Source organism: Aspergillus fumigatus, chromosome 2, assembly GCF_000002655.1.
Source record: "Aspergillus fumigatus Af293 chromosome 2, whole genome shotgun sequence".
In the NCBI taxonomy this organism is placed as follows: Eukaryota; Fungi; Ascomycota; class Eurotiomycetes; order Eurotiales; family Aspergillaceae; genus Aspergillus; species Aspergillus fumigatus.
Genome location: NC_007195.1, coordinates 634,100 through 652,156, shown reverse-complemented (window position 1 = coordinate 652,156; position 18,057 = coordinate 634,100). Strand labels below are relative to the sequence as shown.

At 50.5% G+C, this 18,057-nt stretch overlaps 4 protein-coding genes across 4 annotated transcripts; 2 read left to right on the top strand and 2 right to left on the bottom strand.

Moving 5' to 3' along the window:
• Positions 1–16: 16 nt before the first annotated feature.
• AFUA_2G02520 (putative cell polarity protein (Tea1)) lies at positions 17–7,263 on the bottom strand. Its single transcript, XM_744294.2, has 6 exons — positions 6,954–7,263; positions 6,811–6,887; positions 6,361–6,739; positions 5,895–6,294; positions 5,543–5,825; positions 17–5,482 (listed from the first exon to the last, which is right to left on the bottom strand). The coding sequence occupies exons 3-6, from the start codon at positions 6,613–6,615 to the stop codon at positions 1,930–1,932; spliced, it is 4,491 nt and encodes a 1,496-aa protein (XP_749387.1). The 5' UTR covers positions 6,616–6,739; positions 6,811–6,887; positions 6,954–7,263; the 3' UTR covers positions 17–1,929.
• Positions 7,264–9,272: 2,009 nt separating this feature from the next.
• Positions 9,273–14,400, top strand: AFUA_2G02510 (ubiquitin-binding TORC1 subunit KOG1). The gene is made up of 7 exons (XM_744293.2): positions 9,273–9,501; positions 9,573–10,151; positions 10,220–12,943; positions 13,018–13,268; positions 13,325–13,658; positions 13,717–14,054; positions 14,118–14,400. The coding sequence occupies exons 2-7, from the start codon at positions 9,681–9,683 to the stop codon at positions 14,305–14,307; spliced, it is 4,308 nt and encodes a 1,435-aa protein (XP_749386.1). The 5' UTR covers positions 9,273–9,501; positions 9,573–9,680; the 3' UTR covers positions 14,308–14,400.
• A 421-nt stretch (positions 14,401–14,821) lies between these two features.
• On the top strand, positions 14,822–16,100 carry AFUA_2G02500 (uncharacterized protein; the record flags this gene model as incomplete). The annotated part of the gene is made up of 3 exons (XM_744292.2): positions 14,822–15,120; positions 15,207–15,764; positions 15,826–16,100. The coding sequence occupies exons 2-3, from the start codon at positions 15,224–15,226 to the stop codon at positions 16,098–16,100; spliced, it is 816 nt and encodes a 271-aa protein (XP_749385.1). The 5' UTR covers positions 14,822–15,120; positions 15,207–15,223.
• Positions 16,101–16,193: 93 nt separating this feature from the next.
• AFUA_2G02490 (glutathione S-transferase) lies at positions 16,194–17,411 on the bottom strand (the record flags this gene model as incomplete). The annotated part of the gene is made up of 4 exons (XM_001481600.2): positions 17,104–17,411; positions 16,969–17,045; positions 16,503–16,919; positions 16,194–16,427 (listed from the first exon to the last, which is right to left on the bottom strand). Exons 1-4 carry the CDS (start codon positions 17,162–17,164, stop codon positions 16,194–16,196), a joined length of 789 nt encoding a protein of 262 aa, XP_001481650.1. The 5' UTR covers positions 17,165–17,411.
• Positions 17,412–18,057: the final 646 nt, after the last annotated feature.

The window sequence follows — 18,057 nt, the reverse complement described above, 5'->3', positions numbered from 1 at the left end:
GGAGTAGATTACAGATTATCTTCACCTGATATCAGGCAATCTAATAATAACAACACCATCAACACAATTTGGCTACTACATTCATCATGCGACGAAGGGCCATTGTGCCATCGATCATCAAGTAAACCAAGAACAAGAACAAGAAATGGTCTTCAGACGAGATTCCCGGCCATGAAAGGAGTAATCAAAATGGTATGGAGTAGACGGTCAACATCCGATGATAGCCAAATAGAGCGGTCAGCCCGAAACCTGATTGACTAACCTTCTTCCTTGGGTCTATTATTATACTACCGACTGCAACATCGAAGACACTCATCCAGACAATAGCAACCTATGTCTCGGGCAAGAATCACATCGCAAAGGAGATTCCCACCACTCTTCATCCATTTCCTCTTGCATCAGATACAGTGAGTTCCATCAATGGGTGGCAACTGACTGGTTGGGGCAGATAGGGCGGCGAAACAGTAGAGAGGAAACAGCTGAGAGGTACAAAAGGCTGTGTTCTTCGCATAATCTGATCATCTCACCTCATAGCCACACTCATACCTGGATCAAATAGCTTATAGGCAGATAACAATCTGGAAAATTCCAGCATCTCACTCCTCATTCTATGTACCCTGTCGACGACCCCGGGGCTCTCCAATATCTTTGTATGGGCGTTGCTGCTCAGATGACCTCGTCTAGATACGTAAGTACCAAGGTACCTGTGGAAGTGATACCACGTTATCTGTATTGTAATTACAAATACTATCCCAAGATATAATGTGCATCAACAGATTGACCAGAAGAATCGAGTGACACCTACTCAGTATTTGGGCAGAAACAGCTACATGGCAGCCAGGTCATGTGTTTTGCTGTCAGTGTTCTTGTACCTTGCTCCATGCCATGTACATATCAAGGATATACCGCATTCCAGTCTGCACACTTCATCCACTTCTGCACAAGGCTCGATTGGATGGTCAATCGCCACAATCTCATGAATCAAGATTCGATGTCCAGAGCTGCATATATGGAGACGCGGCGGCACAGCAAGATGATTATCACATCACCCACTCATCAGAAATTACCCTTGGAGATTTCGATCTCTATGGACTCGGCCAAAGCATGCATCTAGAAGTGCTTGCTCTATTGTAGGCTGTAGCCAACTGGTTTCAAGCCAGAAGATGACACCATACACGCAGCCAGACCAATCAACGACCCATGAGACTGAAGTGACAGACATTAGGACACCTGGTATTACTCAAATGGTTGTTCGGAGAAATCTGTGTTTCATTGCAAATGATGATCATATTAAATATCACCCCTTATGTGCCAGCGAACACTCTGAACTCCCAACGAGCCAGGATACGAGTTTGCTGGCACCAGTCTTTGTGGAGCAAGCAAGCTGGACGTCGACTTGCTGTTCTATGATTAGTTGCAATGCCAGACAACTACATCAGACCGAGCGAACCCAAGGTTCAGGAGCAACCAGCTTTCATTGAGAAAGTTACATCTGACTAGGATTAGGCAGAGGCTCCTTTGAAGCATAAGAAACTAGTAGTACAGTCAGGATGAGGTAGCGAGATATTGAAGGGGTATAAAAGAGGGCTCAACAGAAAACGGAGAAGAGAAAAACCAGGAAGGAAAAGATAGTATAGTGCGAAATAAGAAGTAAAAGGAAATAATCTCGAACATGAAGCCGTTTTCAAATCATTTTCCCACGGAATCGGAATTCGGACTGAATTCCATAGGGAAAGAAAGCACAGGCGATTTTGGCATCGCAAACATGCCTAGAGACAAACAACATGAGATAACACAGGATAGAAACAATCCCCAAGGGAGATGATATGGTGATCGCACGGTTTTGGACTGGATGAGAGGCGGTGGCATTCCTGATTTCATGGCAACGTTAGGAATTGGAGAGTCACATCATTATGCTGTTAGACCGGTCTAGATCATGTTCGCTGCGGCTTGTTCCCCGGCCGCGCGAGGCTTATTCTTCTCTGGAGAGCCTGCTCTTGCTTCCTCCTCGTCCAGTTTGCGCCGCCACTCGGCCAGACTGTCACTCAACCCATGGGTCTCCTTGGTAGGAGTTCGATCAAAGTCCGATTGCGTGCTCAGTCGATAGTTGCGGTTGGTACTCTCCCAGTGACTGCGCAATGCCTCCAGCTCATTAGCAAGGGAGTCCAACGCCATAGAGCCACGATTGTCAGGGAACGGGTCATCTTGCGACACGGCGCTGTCCGCTCTTGACCGACCAGTGACGCCACTGATCGTGTTGCTCGACGCATTGCTGTGGGTTCGCGAGATGCCGTTCATGCCCTGGACAGGCTGCGACTGTCGTCGGTAATGCCCAACGGAGGCCTCGACTTGATCCAGAAGCATGGCGACCTTTTGGTCAGCGTCTAATGCGCGAGCCTCGAGCAGGGCGTTCTCCTGCTTCAGCTGCTCCAGTTCCGCCCGATTCTTCTCCGCTGCAGCAATGAGCTCCTGTTTGACGCTCTCATATTCTGACCGCGATTTGTCCTTCTCAGCCTCGGCGGCAGACAAGTCCTCCTTCAGTTTCGCAATCTGACTCTCGAGGTTGGCAATGGAAGATGCAGTATCTTGCTGCAAGTCAGAGATGGACTGCTGCAGCTTCGAGCGTTCAGATTCCCATTCCGCTGGTGGTTCTGACCCCAGGCCAGATGCCTGACTTATGCTTCTTTGCGCCGCTTCGAGATCGGCCTGAATCTTAGCATTTTGTGCTTTATAGCGGGTCAATTCATCTTTCATCCGCTTGAGCATCTTTTCGGTCCCCTTGACATAGTGAACAGCAGACTGGTAGTCGTTTTCCAGTTGCTCCAGCTTCTCTCTGTACGCACGGTCCGCTTCCTGTTCGCGAGTTTCAAAGGATGCTTTGAGTTCTTCATGAGCCTTCAAGCTAGCCGATAGTTGCTGTTCCAGCTCACGAAGTCGGGTTTGCTCGGGCGTACCGAACCGAGAGCCTGGGGATTCCAGCCTGGGAGAACGCCTGCTGTCAGTATAGCTGACTCCACGCTCTGCGAGAAGGTCCTTCAGAGCGGCGTGTTGGATGGCCAAGGCTCCAGCCTCTCGCTGTTGATTCTCCAGCTTTGACTTGAGCTCTCTGTTCTCCGCAGCATGCGCTTGGCTCTCCTTCATAATGGCTTGCAGCTGTCTGCGAAGTTGCAGGCCTTCTCGACTTGCTTGCTCTTGGTAGGCCTCAAGCCCAGCGATCCTCTCTTCGGCTCGCCTCAGTTTGTCGGCTGCCTCATCAGCCGCAGCTTGGTTGGCCTTGGCCAGTTTGTTAGCCCTGTCAACCTGAGCTTCCAGAGCAGCCACTCGCTGGTCGGCCATTGAGCGGATAGACGTTTCGGAATCGAAGGAGGAGGCGCGTTCAAGTCCCGCCAGAAATGCGTTCTTGTGGGTCTCCGCTTCTCTAGCATTGCTTTCAGCCAACTCCTCTGCGTCCCGCAGGCGGCGGGTGGCGTTCTCCAGCTCCGCAGTCCTTTCTTCATGCTCTGACCTCAACTGCAGCAGCTTTCTTTCAAGTCCTTCGCGCAGCTCACGTTCTTCCTCCAGTTGCCTTTCCAGCAGGGCAGTCTTCTCCGAGGATGCAGTCACCGCTTCCCGAAGATTGCCAAGATTGTTACCAAAGTCCCTCAGGCGAGATGATGAGTCCTCGAGCCTCTTTAGCAGTTCCTCCTTATCCAAGGTGAGTTGTTTCAGGGAGGCTTCGGCTTCTGAGCGCAGTAATGACTCCTCTCTTGCTGTCGCTTCCACGCGGTGAAATTCTGCGCGCAAGCTCTCCACCTCCAGCGTATTGTTCTGCATCTCCAGCTCTGCCAGCCGCCTCCTTGTGGCTTCACAAGTCTCTTCCGCCAGTTCCCTGCCGCGCTTCTCTTGATCCAGCTCTGCGGAGACTGCTTCCAGCTTGGATTTTAGTTCATTTTGAGACGCGAGAGCCAGAGCTAGCCGTCGGCCCATTTCGGTTGCACGGTCGGCTATCGCTTCATCTGGATCCTGCGAGCTTCCGTCCGGTTGCGGAGTACCCCTTTGGCTTCCACCGTGAGCTGCAAGCTTGGCGCGCGAGTAAGCTGCTTCATTGACAGCCACATCTCGCTGATGTTCTACTTCGGCGACTCTCTTAGATGCGATGGCAGCCTGTCGATCCACTGTAGCCTGCATTTTTGCAAGCTCTGCCCGCATTGCAAGGAAGGCCTCAATCAAGGGCCGATCCTCATCCGCAAACATGTCTACCGCACGCTCGTCGGCGATGGCATTGTTCGAAAAGTTTATCGTGTATCCGGCTCTCTTGGCCAGTGCAAGTTCAGAAGCATACCAAGCATTGCGATTCTTGGCTGCTTCCAGCTCCTTGATCAGAGCCTCCTGGTGAGCAGTCAGCCGGGGAGACCTGGGCTCATCCCCCATGGACTTGGAATTCCTGTGACCTCGGGATTCGATGGATCCATCAATACTGGCATGTCGCCCCAGGACAGACTCGTCCGCACTATCCATGGAGCTGCGTTGGCGATGCTGACGTAGAGAGCGCTGTCTGGCTAAAGGAGCAGCTTCGCCAGCCTCCATGGCTCTGGCAGACATTCTTGACGGCGTTTGAGTGGGAGTTCGATGTCCACTTGACATAGACCCTGGGTCGTTAGCAGAGCGAGGGTCTTTAGAAGAATCTCTCGCGACTGGAGACTCCCTGTCTCTCTCGGATTCCATCGTCCGGACAGTGTCCGCTGCCGGACCGCCGTAGTTACGATCGGTTGGCGTTTTACTTCTGGGGTTCATGGCGTGTTGTGGTGTGCTGCCTCGGGGACCAGGTGTAGGTGCCTGACCTGGCGGAGGAGGGCCCGCAGGCGCCTGCGCGATGGACGCTCGTGGTAATCGAGAGCCCGGCCCTGGACCATGGTCGCCTGGTCGACCGTTCGGGGCTACCATCATACTCTCCCTTGTTTGACCTGGTCCTCGCCGTTGCTGTGAGTCTGCAGGTGGGGTAATCTGCGCCTCTCGTGACGTTCTGCCAGTTGGCGCCCCGTGTCGGTCACTGCTTCCTTTCCTCATGGCCAGAGGAGGTGCACCGACCTTGTCTCCATTCTGGGTTTCGGTTGGGTAACGAATCTTGGAGGTGTCAAGAATATATGTCATACTGAGCTCCACGGGATCCCGAGGTGCAGAGCTTGGCTCACCGGCCAAGACAATGATTTGTTTGCCAAAAGCTGTCATACTGTGGCCTGATCTCGGGGAAGGCGCTGGTCCCATGTTCTGAAAAGAATACCATCGCCGAGTCGTAATGCGGAAAGCGGCTAAATCACCCAGGTCAATGCCCTCATCCGTACGACCACCGAATATATACATGACGTCGTTGACAAGAGCCGCGGCATGTCCTTCGCGAGGAGTAGGAATAAATCCAACACAGTCCAACTGAGACCATTGATTCGCTCGCGGGTCGTAAGACCAGACATCGTTGAACCATTGCAGGCCATTTGTGCCACCAAACCTTTATGAGATGAGTAAGCCAGCCCGACAGGCATTAAAAGAGAAGAGTTGCGAGTCTTACAAGTAAAGCTTGTCGTTGAAACTGACCATTGTATGATTGGTCCTCGCCGGAGGAATTTGACCAGGGGACGGTCCTCCCTCATGGCTATTGTGAATCAGAAACTCCCATTTATTCGTAGGATTCTGAAGCTGATTGAGATCAAAGGCGACAAGATCGTTGAAAAAGTAACCTTCGACCTGACCACCAAAAACGTAGAGCTTGGAGCCCAGAATATTAATGGTGTGACCATAACGTCCTGCTGGACGAGGGTTGGGGGGAATTGCCCGCGACCACTGTCGGGACGCTGAGGGAAATCATAACGTCAGCAAGGTGAACGTGCGCTGCAAGTGACCGAAAAGAGCTGGAAACCCACAGGTGTTGAGAAGGTATAGAGTATCGTCCAAGGTGTCATTTTCATCGACCTTTGTATCTCCTCCAAACACGATGAAAGCATTTCCAACTAGCAAACTTGCATGGCCGACTCTGGGACCGGGTCCTTCGGAAACAGTAGCAATTGGAAAGCACGACAAATTCCCGCCGCTGCTCTCAACCATCCAAAGATCGCCCTTGACAGTAGATCCATCGATCAATCCACCCATCATGTAAATGTCACCTTCTTTCGAAGCGACCGCGTTGATTGCTGCACCATATCGCGGAAACGGATTTCCTTGGGGTGTAGAGAAATTGAGTCGACGTTGCGACCAGGGATAGAGCGAAGCACCGGGGCTAGAATTAGGAGAGGTGGTGTTCGCGGCCTGTGGTGGTCGGTGTGCCTATAATGCCAGAGTCAGAATGAACAATGTAGCGCTCCTTTGCTCCGCAAGCGCCCAATCACCAACCTGAGATTCGGACTCGGCTCTCGGCCGCGCCCTTTGATGTTCAGGACTGTTCGTGCTGTTGACCGAATTCAATGAATTATTGTAGCTGCTGCTGGGTGTAGGCGTTTGGGAGATTCCTCCGCTCTGCTCCTTCGCTCCATTAGGAGCACCCAGCGATGCGACTGTCGGAGCACCTTCTGAGGTATGTACATGCCTTGTCGCCGGTGGTAGGCCGCTAGCCTGCTGATTCTTCTTTGATTTGAACAAGAATGCCATCGTGGGTATTCGATTCGTAACGGTCGTTCAGAGTGCAAGATCGTGTGGTGCAGAACACTTCGAACAAAAACACAGCTAGTGTAAACCGGCCCAATCACGACTCTCCACGAGTCTCAATGGCAAGCTGCATAGAGCAAGAAATCGTAGCGAAAGTCAGTGGAAAGGAGCAAGCGCCAGGCTGAAGGTTACCCATACGAGCGAAGAGACCGACTGATTGATGGAGGGAGGCGATGCAACGTTCGTGTTCGAATATTGAAGCCAGCAATGAGAGTCTAAAGACGTTGTCAGAGTATTATGCGACTGGGATCATAATTGATTCTGGGGGTTGTAAATAATACCTTGGTGCAGTAGTGGCCGCAGAACCCCCTACTATCCCTACAACAACCTCACACAAGCGCAACTGCGAGTCCAAGTGAGCATGAGAGATTATACGTGAAGCGAAAACAAAACGCAAATAGGACGGAAGAAAGGAAATCGTATTAAAGAAAACAAAAAGAATGGAAGATGAGAAAGAGGGAGAATGAGGAAGATAGAGAGAAAGGAAACGAGGAAAAAGAAATGAAAGGCAAGCGGAGAGGGACGATGTCAAGAACTCAAGATGGCCAAATCAATGGAGGTAAGGCAGTTTGGGGGTTCGTATGGCGTGGGATTGGAGAACCGCAGCAGCAACAGCAGACAGGTTCTTTGGGCGGTGCCGGCGTTTCAAAGTTCCCTGAACAGCATTAATTATTATTCGTGGTACGGAGGAGAATATCTATTCTGCATTAAGGCTGGTAAACTGCCTTAAGTTGGTGGCTGATTATTATCGAGCGGTTGACGGAAGGGGGAAATTTTGAGCCACACCAGGGCCACGAGGTTGGAATCGTTTCTGCACCACAGTTCAGATACTTAGTTGATAGATAGATAGGTAGTCGTATCCAGAAAGATAGCAGTGGCTTACGGTATAGAGTAGCTACTTTCAAACTTGCTCAAGACTAGGCTGCGTTCCAATTGCTTCAGCTGAACACAAGTTCTTCCTCAACAATACTAGGAATACTCAGTGGTCGACATGGAGCGTTTCCAAAATCTAGCTCGTCCAGCATCCAAATTAAACCAACCTCCCCTACAGCCATGGATATGGTACTTTGTGTTAATCGGTACCTTACAGCTTCAACCAAGAACAGCCTCAACACGCCACAGAAAATTATTGCTCTTGTGATACCTCTTTACCTCGAGGCAATCACTAAACATGCACCGAGTTCTTTTTGCAAACCAAACCTGAAAGATCAAGGATCAAGATACCATTCCTTCCAAATGAACATGTAAGGGCCTGAGGATCCTTGTCTATGTCGGAACGAAGATTAAGTGTGGCTCCTTCATTCCAGTGCTTGGGTTGTTGTTATGACAGTGCAACCTGAAGACCCTGGACTAACACTATCTAGACTGAGGTATATTCATGAGAACTGTTTGTTTGGTGAATGCATCGCGATCTTGGTTCCGAGTCGAATCCTTGCCTAAGATGCATCCTAATTTATGAGGAGCAACCTGCCTTACTTTGCAATGTGTGCTCACGGCCGCAAAGATCTCCTTCGGATCATTATTGTGACAACCTAGGAATCAGGGAAGGTCAACTCTCAAAGCAGTTGGTGAGGACGATCTCACTAAAGTAGGTAGGGTCAGATGATGGACGGGATTCAGGGGATTCTGCTCTTTGGCCGTTGCAAGAAGGTGGAGAAGCAAATTATGGAAGAGATGATGAACATCGTGATCGGCTGTGTGAGTATGTGTTTGCATCATTCATTCCATGGCCCATGGACGGGGGAGAAGGGGGATCACCAATTAATCTCATTGGGGGTTCCTGGATTGAAAATTCAGGTACCAACGGGAGGTTGGGAGGGGATTCGCACGGTTACTGGGCCTATCAGCGGCCGCATATCCTATTTAGCGCCCCCTGACAGAAGCCAAGTACGTAGGAAAGGGGACGATGGAGAACATAAGTATAACAAGTGAGATGAAATTCCATTCTGTCTGCTCTGAGGATTGAGTGCTTTGGGCGCCTTCTGCTACTAATGATACTACTGCTAGATAGGTATCTGGTACTCCATAAATCTGTCTACTATCTACTCCGTACTTTGGTGATAAATTGGCAGCTGGACCGTTTTATGCTCTTGCTTTCAACACTAGTGGCGCCTTGTTTGTGATAGCCTTTGGTATTTCACCTCAATGCACGTGTCATCTTTAATCCCTGTTCACGACGGCATTCATACTCGAACAAATCGAGATGCATCTGGGAGACAGCAAGGTAGTTTCAGAGATACATATCCTGTTTGGAAAGCTTTTTTAAAACTGAGGGATCTTTGCACAGTCGAGCTCTCGCTTGATGGGGGCTCGTACAGTGCGGAGTCAAGTGCTTATCGTCCTACAACAGCGAACCTGGAATACTGTCGGACTGCAATTCAGGTCAGATATCTAATTGTGAGCCATAAGCAGGGTCGATCTGCAGTACACATGGCTGATAGTTCTTTCTTCCTTGCTCAGCAATAGTACCAAAAGCCGAGTATTTGAGTCGCTGTGTATCTGTGATGTAATAATGCTACCGTCAGTTACGGAGTGAATGAAGACAAAGATGGGGACCGGATTAAGTACGTTCCGGCGATCTCCCACGCCAATACATCACCGCCGTAGCTCATGAATCCGTTCACTCCCAACCACGGCGACAGACAGCTGCTTGTAACGCTGTGGGCCCGAGATTGAGGCTGCTTGTCACAGACTTGTAGGCAAGCTTGCACTCATTTATCTTGTTGACTTAAGTTCGGATATTCCAGCGAAACCGTCCCTTTGTTGACCGAGGACTTCCTGTTTGGACTGCTCCCAGAGGAGGCATGATAGGCATCTACAACGTACAAGGTAGGAATTTCAATCTCTGCTACCCCGCCGGCAAAGAATTTACTTTGAACTTGTGGTCAATGTCATAGCAGACATGATACCTAGCGATATGACCGGCGGCTAATAAAGCGCAATTTTGATATTCAGACCCTCCTTTCTTACGGTGACGCCATTCGGAAGATGATCACCTCTCATACACCATGAGGGATCCCACCATCAACATGGAGCAAGACATTGCAGCGAAACCGCAGGCGACAAGCCTTCAAGTTGAACCACGCAAGAATCAAAAGTCCGTCCGTGTCGCTTTCGGTCCGGATTTGGACACTTATATTCCTCCGCGCGATAAGTCACCCGCGCCGTCCTCAGGCCACCACAGATCTTACACCACTGTTGAACATTCGCAACCATCTATATCGTCGCTTCACCGTCCAGCCAGTTCATCAGCAGGAGATAATGCGGCAGCCTTCGAGCCGAGTCCTCGGTTGACGTCAGATCGAGCTTCAGACTCCGGCGGAAGACCGACAGCAGCTCTGAAAAGGGCTCGAAGTGACTATGGACCGAGATTGGGATTCGACAAGTCTGCTGTTGCCGATGAGGAAGAAGACTTTGCCATGCGACATGGGTGGCAGGAGGAGTACACCTCAAGCGAGTACCTTAAGGTTCTACACTCGGTAAGTAGTCGGCGCGGCGCAACTTCACCATGGTCGTTTGGCCCGAATGATTGGCTGACTCTTTCAAGAACTTTTACATGTACTTCACAGAGAAGCGGCACGATACGAACGGCATCCCAAGAGACCCAGTTGGAAGCTGGCCCAGTCAGGATTGGCGCATGAAGGATCGTTTGAAGACAGTTTCGGCTGCCCTCGCCATCTGCTTGAACATCGGTGTCGACCCTCCTGACGTGGTGAAGACGAACCCATCAGCCAAGTTGGAATGCTGGGTGGATCCTACATCGACCACGGGCGGTGGCCAGAACAAGATAATGGAGCAGATTGGAAAGAAGTTGCAGGAGCAGTACGAAACTCTCAGCTTAAGAACTAGATACAAGCAGTATCTTGACCCTTCAGTTGATGAGACGAAAAAGTTCTGCATTTCTCTGCGCCGTAACGCTAAGGATGAGAGGGTTCTCTTTCACTACAACGGTCACGGTGTTCCGTTGCCTACACAATCGGGAGAAATCTGGGTGTTTAACAAGAACTATACCCAGTACATTCCAGTTAGTTTGTATGATTTGCAATCCTGGCTCGCTGGTCCCAGTCTCTTCGTTTTTGATGTTTCCCACGCAGGGAACATCGTGCAGAATTTCCACATTTTTGTGGAGAAGCACGAAAAGGAGAACCTTGAAGCCAAAAAGCGTGATCCAAATGCCGTGGTTCAGAACTACGGGGATTGCATCCTTCTGGCAGCTTGTCAGAAGAACGAGTCACTACCTACCAATCCCGACCTCCCCGCAGACCTTTTCACCTGCTGCCTGACCACACCGATAGAGATAGCACTGCGCTACTTCATTCTCCAGAATCCCCTCCAGACAAATCTCTCAATTGACGAATTCAGAGTCCCTGGTCGTTTGCAGGACCGCAGAAGCCCTCTCGGCGAGTTGAACTGGATCTTCACCGCAATCACTGACACCATTGCATGGAACACATTGCCACGGGCATTGTTCAAGAAGCTTTTCCGACAAGATTTGATGGTGGCTGCACTTTTCAGGAACTTTCTTCTCAGCGAGCGCATCATGCGCACGTACAAGTGTCACCCGATATCCTCACCCGAACTCCCAGAGACTCATCATCATCCGCTTTGGAAAAGCTGGGATCTTGCTGTTGAGATGGTGCTATCTCAGCTACCAGCTCTCATTGACCATGAAGAAGGCCGCAGACAATACGAGTACCAACATTCCACTTTTTTCGCGGAACAACTCACTGCTTTTGAGGTCTACCTCTCATCCGGTCCAACCGAGAAGAACCCGCCGGATCAACTCCCTATCGTTCTGCAAGTTCTACTTAGCCAGGCACATCGACTAAGGGCCCTCATCCTCTTGAGTAAGTTTCTTGACTTGGGACCGTGGGCTGTTCATCTCGCTCTGAGCATCGGTATTTTCCCGTATGTTGTCAAACTGCTACAATCAGCAGCCCAAGAGCTGAAACCTGTCATGGTGTTCATTTGGGCACGGATTATGGCAGTGGATCACACCGTTCAGAACGATCTGCTGAAGGACAATGGCATCCATTATTTCATCTCTATCCTTAACCCTTCATCACCCATTCCTGTGGGTAACGCGAGTGAGCACCGAGCAATGTGTGCCTTTATTGTTTCGATATTTTGTAAGAACTATCCTCAGGGACAGAATGTGTGCCTTTCTGGCGAGCTTTTTGACTCTTGTCTGAAGCATCTGACTGATGTGGAAAATCCTTTACTCCGACAATGGTCATGTCTCTGCATCAGCATGCTCTGGTCCGACTTTCCCGAAGCCAAGTGGATGGGAATCCGGTGTGCTGCACCCGCAAGACTCTGTGAGCTCAATTTCGACCCCGTTCCGGAGGTCAGGGCAGCGATGCTCCATGCAGCGACCACATTCTTAGGCATTCCTGATTTGACCGATCAGGTGGCACAGATTGAAGAATCCCTGGCATTGGCTGTGCTGCCCATGGCATCAGACGGTAGTGTCCTGGTGAGAAAGGAGCTCCTTGTCTTCTTCTCGACCTTTGTCAAACGCTACCAGAACAAATTCCTGGTCGCCGCATACGAAGAGTTCCAGGACGAGAAGCAAACCCTTCTCCTTCGGTTAGAGCACGACGGCTCTCGAGGCTTCACAATGGAAGATGTGCAGAATGGAACTGCAAACTCACGCAACAAATCACAGAAATTGTCGCAGAATACCGCGTTCGGCACGATCTGGAAACAACTTCTTATACTCTCTGTTGACCCACACCCTGATATTGCGCAAGACGCTAGCACGATTATTGACTACATCCACCTCACCCTTCTAGCGTCTCCCATGGCGTCGCTTACTGACAAGGCCCGAAAGGAAATTATGGAACTCACTAGCCGGTTGTCACAGAAATTACAAGTTCGCGAGAGAGCGGAATCGAAAAAGGCCGCGCCTCCACCAGCTCCTCCTTCCCAGACGGCTGCTCCCAAACAGGAAGGATACTTGTCATTGAGTATCAAAAGAACAGCCAGTGTGGCCGCTTCACTCAAGAACCTTGCTTTCGGTGGACCCCCTCAGAACGAGCAACAATCATCGCAGAACGTAACATCGCCCACAAAGAGCCGCACTCCCGTCACCCCTCGAGGACGTGCCCCCCCCGAATGGACCCGGCCTCCGGAAGTCAACGACCAGGTCGCTTCCGCGGCCGCTTATCACCAGGCTCCAATTCCTCCCTCGCGCGGTTTTGAACCCCGAGACCCATCTCTAGCCCCCATGATACCCCTTCTGAGTCGGTTTCTTGATTGGTCCACAGAGGTAAGCCCGAGCCTTTCTCCATTTGATTCGCGAACTACACCCACATGTATGGACATTTTCTTACCCATCTTCAGTATTTCCGTGAGCCCCAGATGAAGCCCAACGAGCCCGACGAACCCGGTAGCGCCGACTACAACGAGCGCCTCTGGAGACGTGGCCGCAACGAGAAGATCATCACGGAAACCCAGCCTCTCAAGGGAAAAGCAGGCAGCAGTCGCTGGGATAACTCTTTGGCCCTGCTTACTAATACCAGTCAGCCCCTGAAGATGTGTTTCCATCAATTTGAGGATCACCTCGCAGTTGCGGATGACCGGGACACGATCGCGTAAGTAAGACTGTCGCAAAGTAGTGTCTTGATGCTAATTTTCTTTACCTGGTCAGAATTTGGGACTGGCAGAGACACAAGCGTCTTAATAGGTTTTCCAACGGGAACCCGCCGGGCTCAAGGATCAACGAAGTTCGCTATATCAACGAGGACGATCAAGCGCTGCTGATGACCGGGTCCTCCGACGGGGTACTCAAAGTATTCAGAAATTACGAATCCCCGAAAGAGGTGGAGATAGTGACAGCTTTCCGTGCTTTGCCGGAACTAATCCCAAGCAATAGAAATGCCGGTCTTGTTTTCGATTGGCAGCAAGGCCAAGGCAAAGCATTGGTTGCTGGGGATGTGAAGGTGATCCGTGTGTGGAACGCGGCCACTGAAGTCTGCACCAACGTATGCTCCTCTTAAACTCTCTACCTTGTGAGGTGACTACTGACGCAGGTGTTGAAAGGACATCCCCGCTCGCTCAGGGTCTTGCATTACCTCCCTGACTTCCGACCAGGTGGCAGGGAACATCTTTGTGGCCGGATTCGGCGACGGTGCAGTCCGCGTCTTTGATCAACGTCTAAAACCTACAACCTCGATGGTGAAGGTTTGGCGTGAGCACAAGCAATGGATCACCAACGTCCACATGCAACGGGGTGGGTTGAGGGAGCTCGTGTCCGGCAGTCGAAATGGCGAGATCAGATTGTGGGATCTTCGCATGGATGGCCCGATCTCAACAATTTATGCCACCAAAGATACCCTCAGGACGTTGAGTGTTCACGAGCACGCTCCCGTATTCATGGTGTATGTGGTTCTCCTTTCCTTCTGGATGCTCTCCAGTCCTGTAGCTGACTGATTCAATCAAAGCGGCACGAATCGCCATGAGGTCAAGACATTCAACATGGATGGAACATATCTGTCCACGTTCGAACCATACTCTAGCTTCCTGCACCACAACCGCTCTTCCCCCATTGCCAGCACTGCCTTCCACCCACATCGTACCATTCTTGCCTGCGCCGCGCTTAATGATAACCACATCAACCTTGTGAGTTGCTAGGCATCGACTCATCCCCTCAAGCCCCGGTACACGATCCACACGACCTTGTTTCTCTTTCCCCTTTTTTTTTTTTTTTTTTTTTTTTTTTTTTTTGGTTTCTTTATGGCTCTCGGCATGCATGTCGCACGAGTAGATACGGCGCTTTGGGTTATGATTCTTAATGAAGGGTTCGGTTTCTTTTCAGATGATATGAGACACATGTGTCTGGGTAGGACAGTCGAGCTGCAGCAACTCATGGCGTTTGTCATTTCTATCTCATCCTTGCCATCTGTTGAAATCTGTTAGCCCTTTCAGCAGTGTACAGCTGCCTCATAATGTACAGCGAAGCTGCAAATGCTCGATGTCGTTTTCCAAATTTTCCTACTCATGGGACTGCCTCTCGCCAAGTGATCTTCTCATTTACTGCTTCAGTTATGATTCCATGTATCTCTGGCAGTATTGAAGATTCAATATGAACTCGGCGAGAACATTTACCCTCCTGGGCTGAGCTGAGCTCTAGCAGGTTCCCAATGTAGGCAACCGCACTAGACGCCTCCTTAGAGCAGCAAATCCCAACTCTCACGTAACAGGCGCGCAGGCATCGCGGAAGGCATCGAATAATGGTTTCATTTTGTTCGGCCTCAGTTGGTTTAACAGTTCCACGTCAGATCTGCGCCCCTCGAGGCGCACACACCCTTGCAGAGAGGCCAAGCTCCACTCCTGACTCACGAGTCACAACATCTCGTATAGAACAGCCTGAGCTGCCTGCTAGCAGATCAGCACCGCCACAACTGCGCATTTAAAGTCATTTCTCTCACTTCTGATTTAAGTCACGTAAGTCTTCACAACATCAATGCAATAAGAAATTATATGAGCCACAATTCACACAACCAGACCGCCAAAATAACAAACAACTACAGAAGCGTTCCCGCGCAGAATGTCTATCCTAAAACCACCCAACAACGCGCAACGCCAGCGCCTCGCCGCCGAGACCCTCTCCCTAACCGAGTACGTCATCAAAGCAACAACAGGCGCCTCGCAAGCGTCCCGCGCGCACCCTCACCTCCTCCCACCCATCAAAGGCATCTCCAACAGCGCAACCCAGAAACCCACGCTGAGCGTCACGAGCCAGGACAGCTTCACCGCCGCGCAGGACATCCTGCAGCGCACAGGCGGCAGAGCCAGGGTAGGTGTTCTCAATATGGCGAGCGAGCGGACTCCCGGCGGCGGGTGGTTGAATGGGGCGCTGGCGCAGGAGGAGGCGCTCTGTCTGCGGAGTACGTTGGCGGCGACGCTTGACCGGAAGTATTACCCGCTGCCGGTGTATGGGGCTGTGTGGTCGCCAGCGGTGGTGGTCTTCCGCGATGAGGTTGCGAATGGGTGTCGACTGTACCGGGACGAGGAAAAGTTTGTTGTTGGAGTGGTGAGTTTGGCGGCGTTGAGGAGGCCGGTGTTGACGGCTGATGGGAGACATTTTGGTATGTTCTTTCTCTCTTCTGCAGGGATGGGTGGGGGGGCGAGACTTAACGTGTGTGACAGCCAATCCGAATGATATGTTGGTTTTGAAGAACAAGATGCGCCAGGTTTTCCGCGTTCTTGCCGAGAATGGGATATCGCATTGCGTGCTTGGGGCGATGGGCTGTGGCGCGTTCAGGAATCCGCCGTATGAGGTTGCCAGGATCTACAAGGAGGTTTTGCAGGAGGCGGAGTGGGATGGAGTGTTCGAGGAGATTGTCTTTGCGGTGCTGGATACGAAGGGAGAATCGAACTATACCATATTCAAGAATGTCCTGCTATCTCGGAATGGTAGATGAGCAGGAGGATATAAATATATTACTACTCCAGGTCATTATGAACGATTCTGGTCCGTCATGCTGATCCTGTGTGGTAAGAGAACTGGTTGGTCATCACAACTTTCCAGGAACAGTAAACTTCCAATCCTCCGGAAACCTTGCATACTGGATATCATCACGATCAGGGAAGATATTCTCATACCGCTCCATATGAGACTCCGGAAGCTCCGCCTGGCGGTAATACTTGTGCGCCAACTTCTGCATGGTAGGGTCATTCCACATGGTCTCGATCCACTTCACCACATCAGCGCTGGCGCCTTCGAGAGGGAGATTGTACGTGCGGAAGCGCTATTCAAGCTACGAGTTAGCCACTGGTTCAACCGCTCAATAGCAAACACAATAAACAAGCGAGTTCGCACGTACCCAGAGCACCGGCCAGAAGAACGCATCCGCAATACTGAACCCCCCAAACAAGAACCCGTCGTCCTTCTCGCCCAGCTCAGCCAACCGCGTCTTCGCTGCCTGTCGCGCATTATCCCAAATTGTAAATAGACGCTGGATATCTTTCTTCGCGGCCTCAGGCACGGGGATATTGCCTGTATACTGCACTATAAAGTTTGTGGGGTATGTGTTTCGCAGTGCCGCGAATCCAGAGTGCATTTCGGCCGCGGCACTGCGCGCCATGGCTCTGAGGAGGCGGTCAGGCGGCCACAGGCTGAGATGGGGATTTGACTCTGCGAGAAACTCGCAGATGGCGAGTGAGTCATTAATGCGCATGGTCGAGCTCAGAGAGTGACATTCGAGCAGGGGGACAAGTCCCGAGGGGGAGAATTTGCGGATCTGGTTTTGGTTAATAGTTGGGGGTGTTTAAATGACCAGGACAACGGACATCGTCAACTTTGATTTGTTGCTCTGTATATGGGATTTGGAAATACTCCAGGACTATTTCGACGCGCGCAGTCCAGCCTGAGACGATAGCTTAGCAATTCCCTCTACAACTGGAGAGGCACGACAGCGTACGTACTTGAATATCGGGTGAAGAGCCCGATGAGGTGATAGTCTGCTTGTTCCTGCTTTGCGGCCATTGCTTGACTTTCTGCTTCCGATCTAGTTAGAATATCTGAAATGACAGAGCAGAAGTGACAGGGGAAAGAGAAGATAACTGATGACAAGATATTTATCCTCCCTCGGAACCATTGGTGGGATGACTCACCACGATGCTCTTTCAGTGACCCACTAAGCCTTAGATACGATTGACTTATGTATGTCCTTTTGAATAGTTAGTTACTATAGATTTGATTAATAATGGATGTTTTGTTCTGTTCCCAGCGGGTTGTGGATAATCATCTACATTGGAATAGAAACCAATATTCATAATAACAACTTGGTGCACTAATCAGACCTTATCATTAACATACACCAGCTTGTCATGGTGCGTCATTGAGGGACTATCTGAGGCATGTGTACTTCTCAAGCAGAATCTTAGCTTATATCACCCCAACAGTGCCCCTTGTCGATACCTTTTATCTTAGAATAACGATGAAGGGTTTCTGGAAAACACGTGACTGACTTTCAAGGTTGAGAACTGATTCCAAGCATTAAGCAGAGTCTTTAAAAACTAGTCCGAGGCTGCATAAGGCCGATAACTGATTGCTGGCAGTATCCCTGCTGCACCCATAAGAACTGACCTATTATTTCAAGAAGAAAATTCTGACTAGGAGTCTGTTATAGTTCCCTCAGTCAATGAAGCTACTAGCTAGGCATGATCCACAGCTTCTGCCCTTGATAAGTATCTGCATAATATGTGGCTCTTTTATACTTTACCTATGGACAGTGTTAATTTGGTCCCTGGGAGGCTTTTAGGAGAGGATGGAACAAGCACGAATACCTGCCGGCCGGTAGTTTTCGCTCTAGAGAGTTCGAGATATGTGAAGGTGAATGGCCAGACAGACCTTGACTCAGTGATGAAGACTAGATG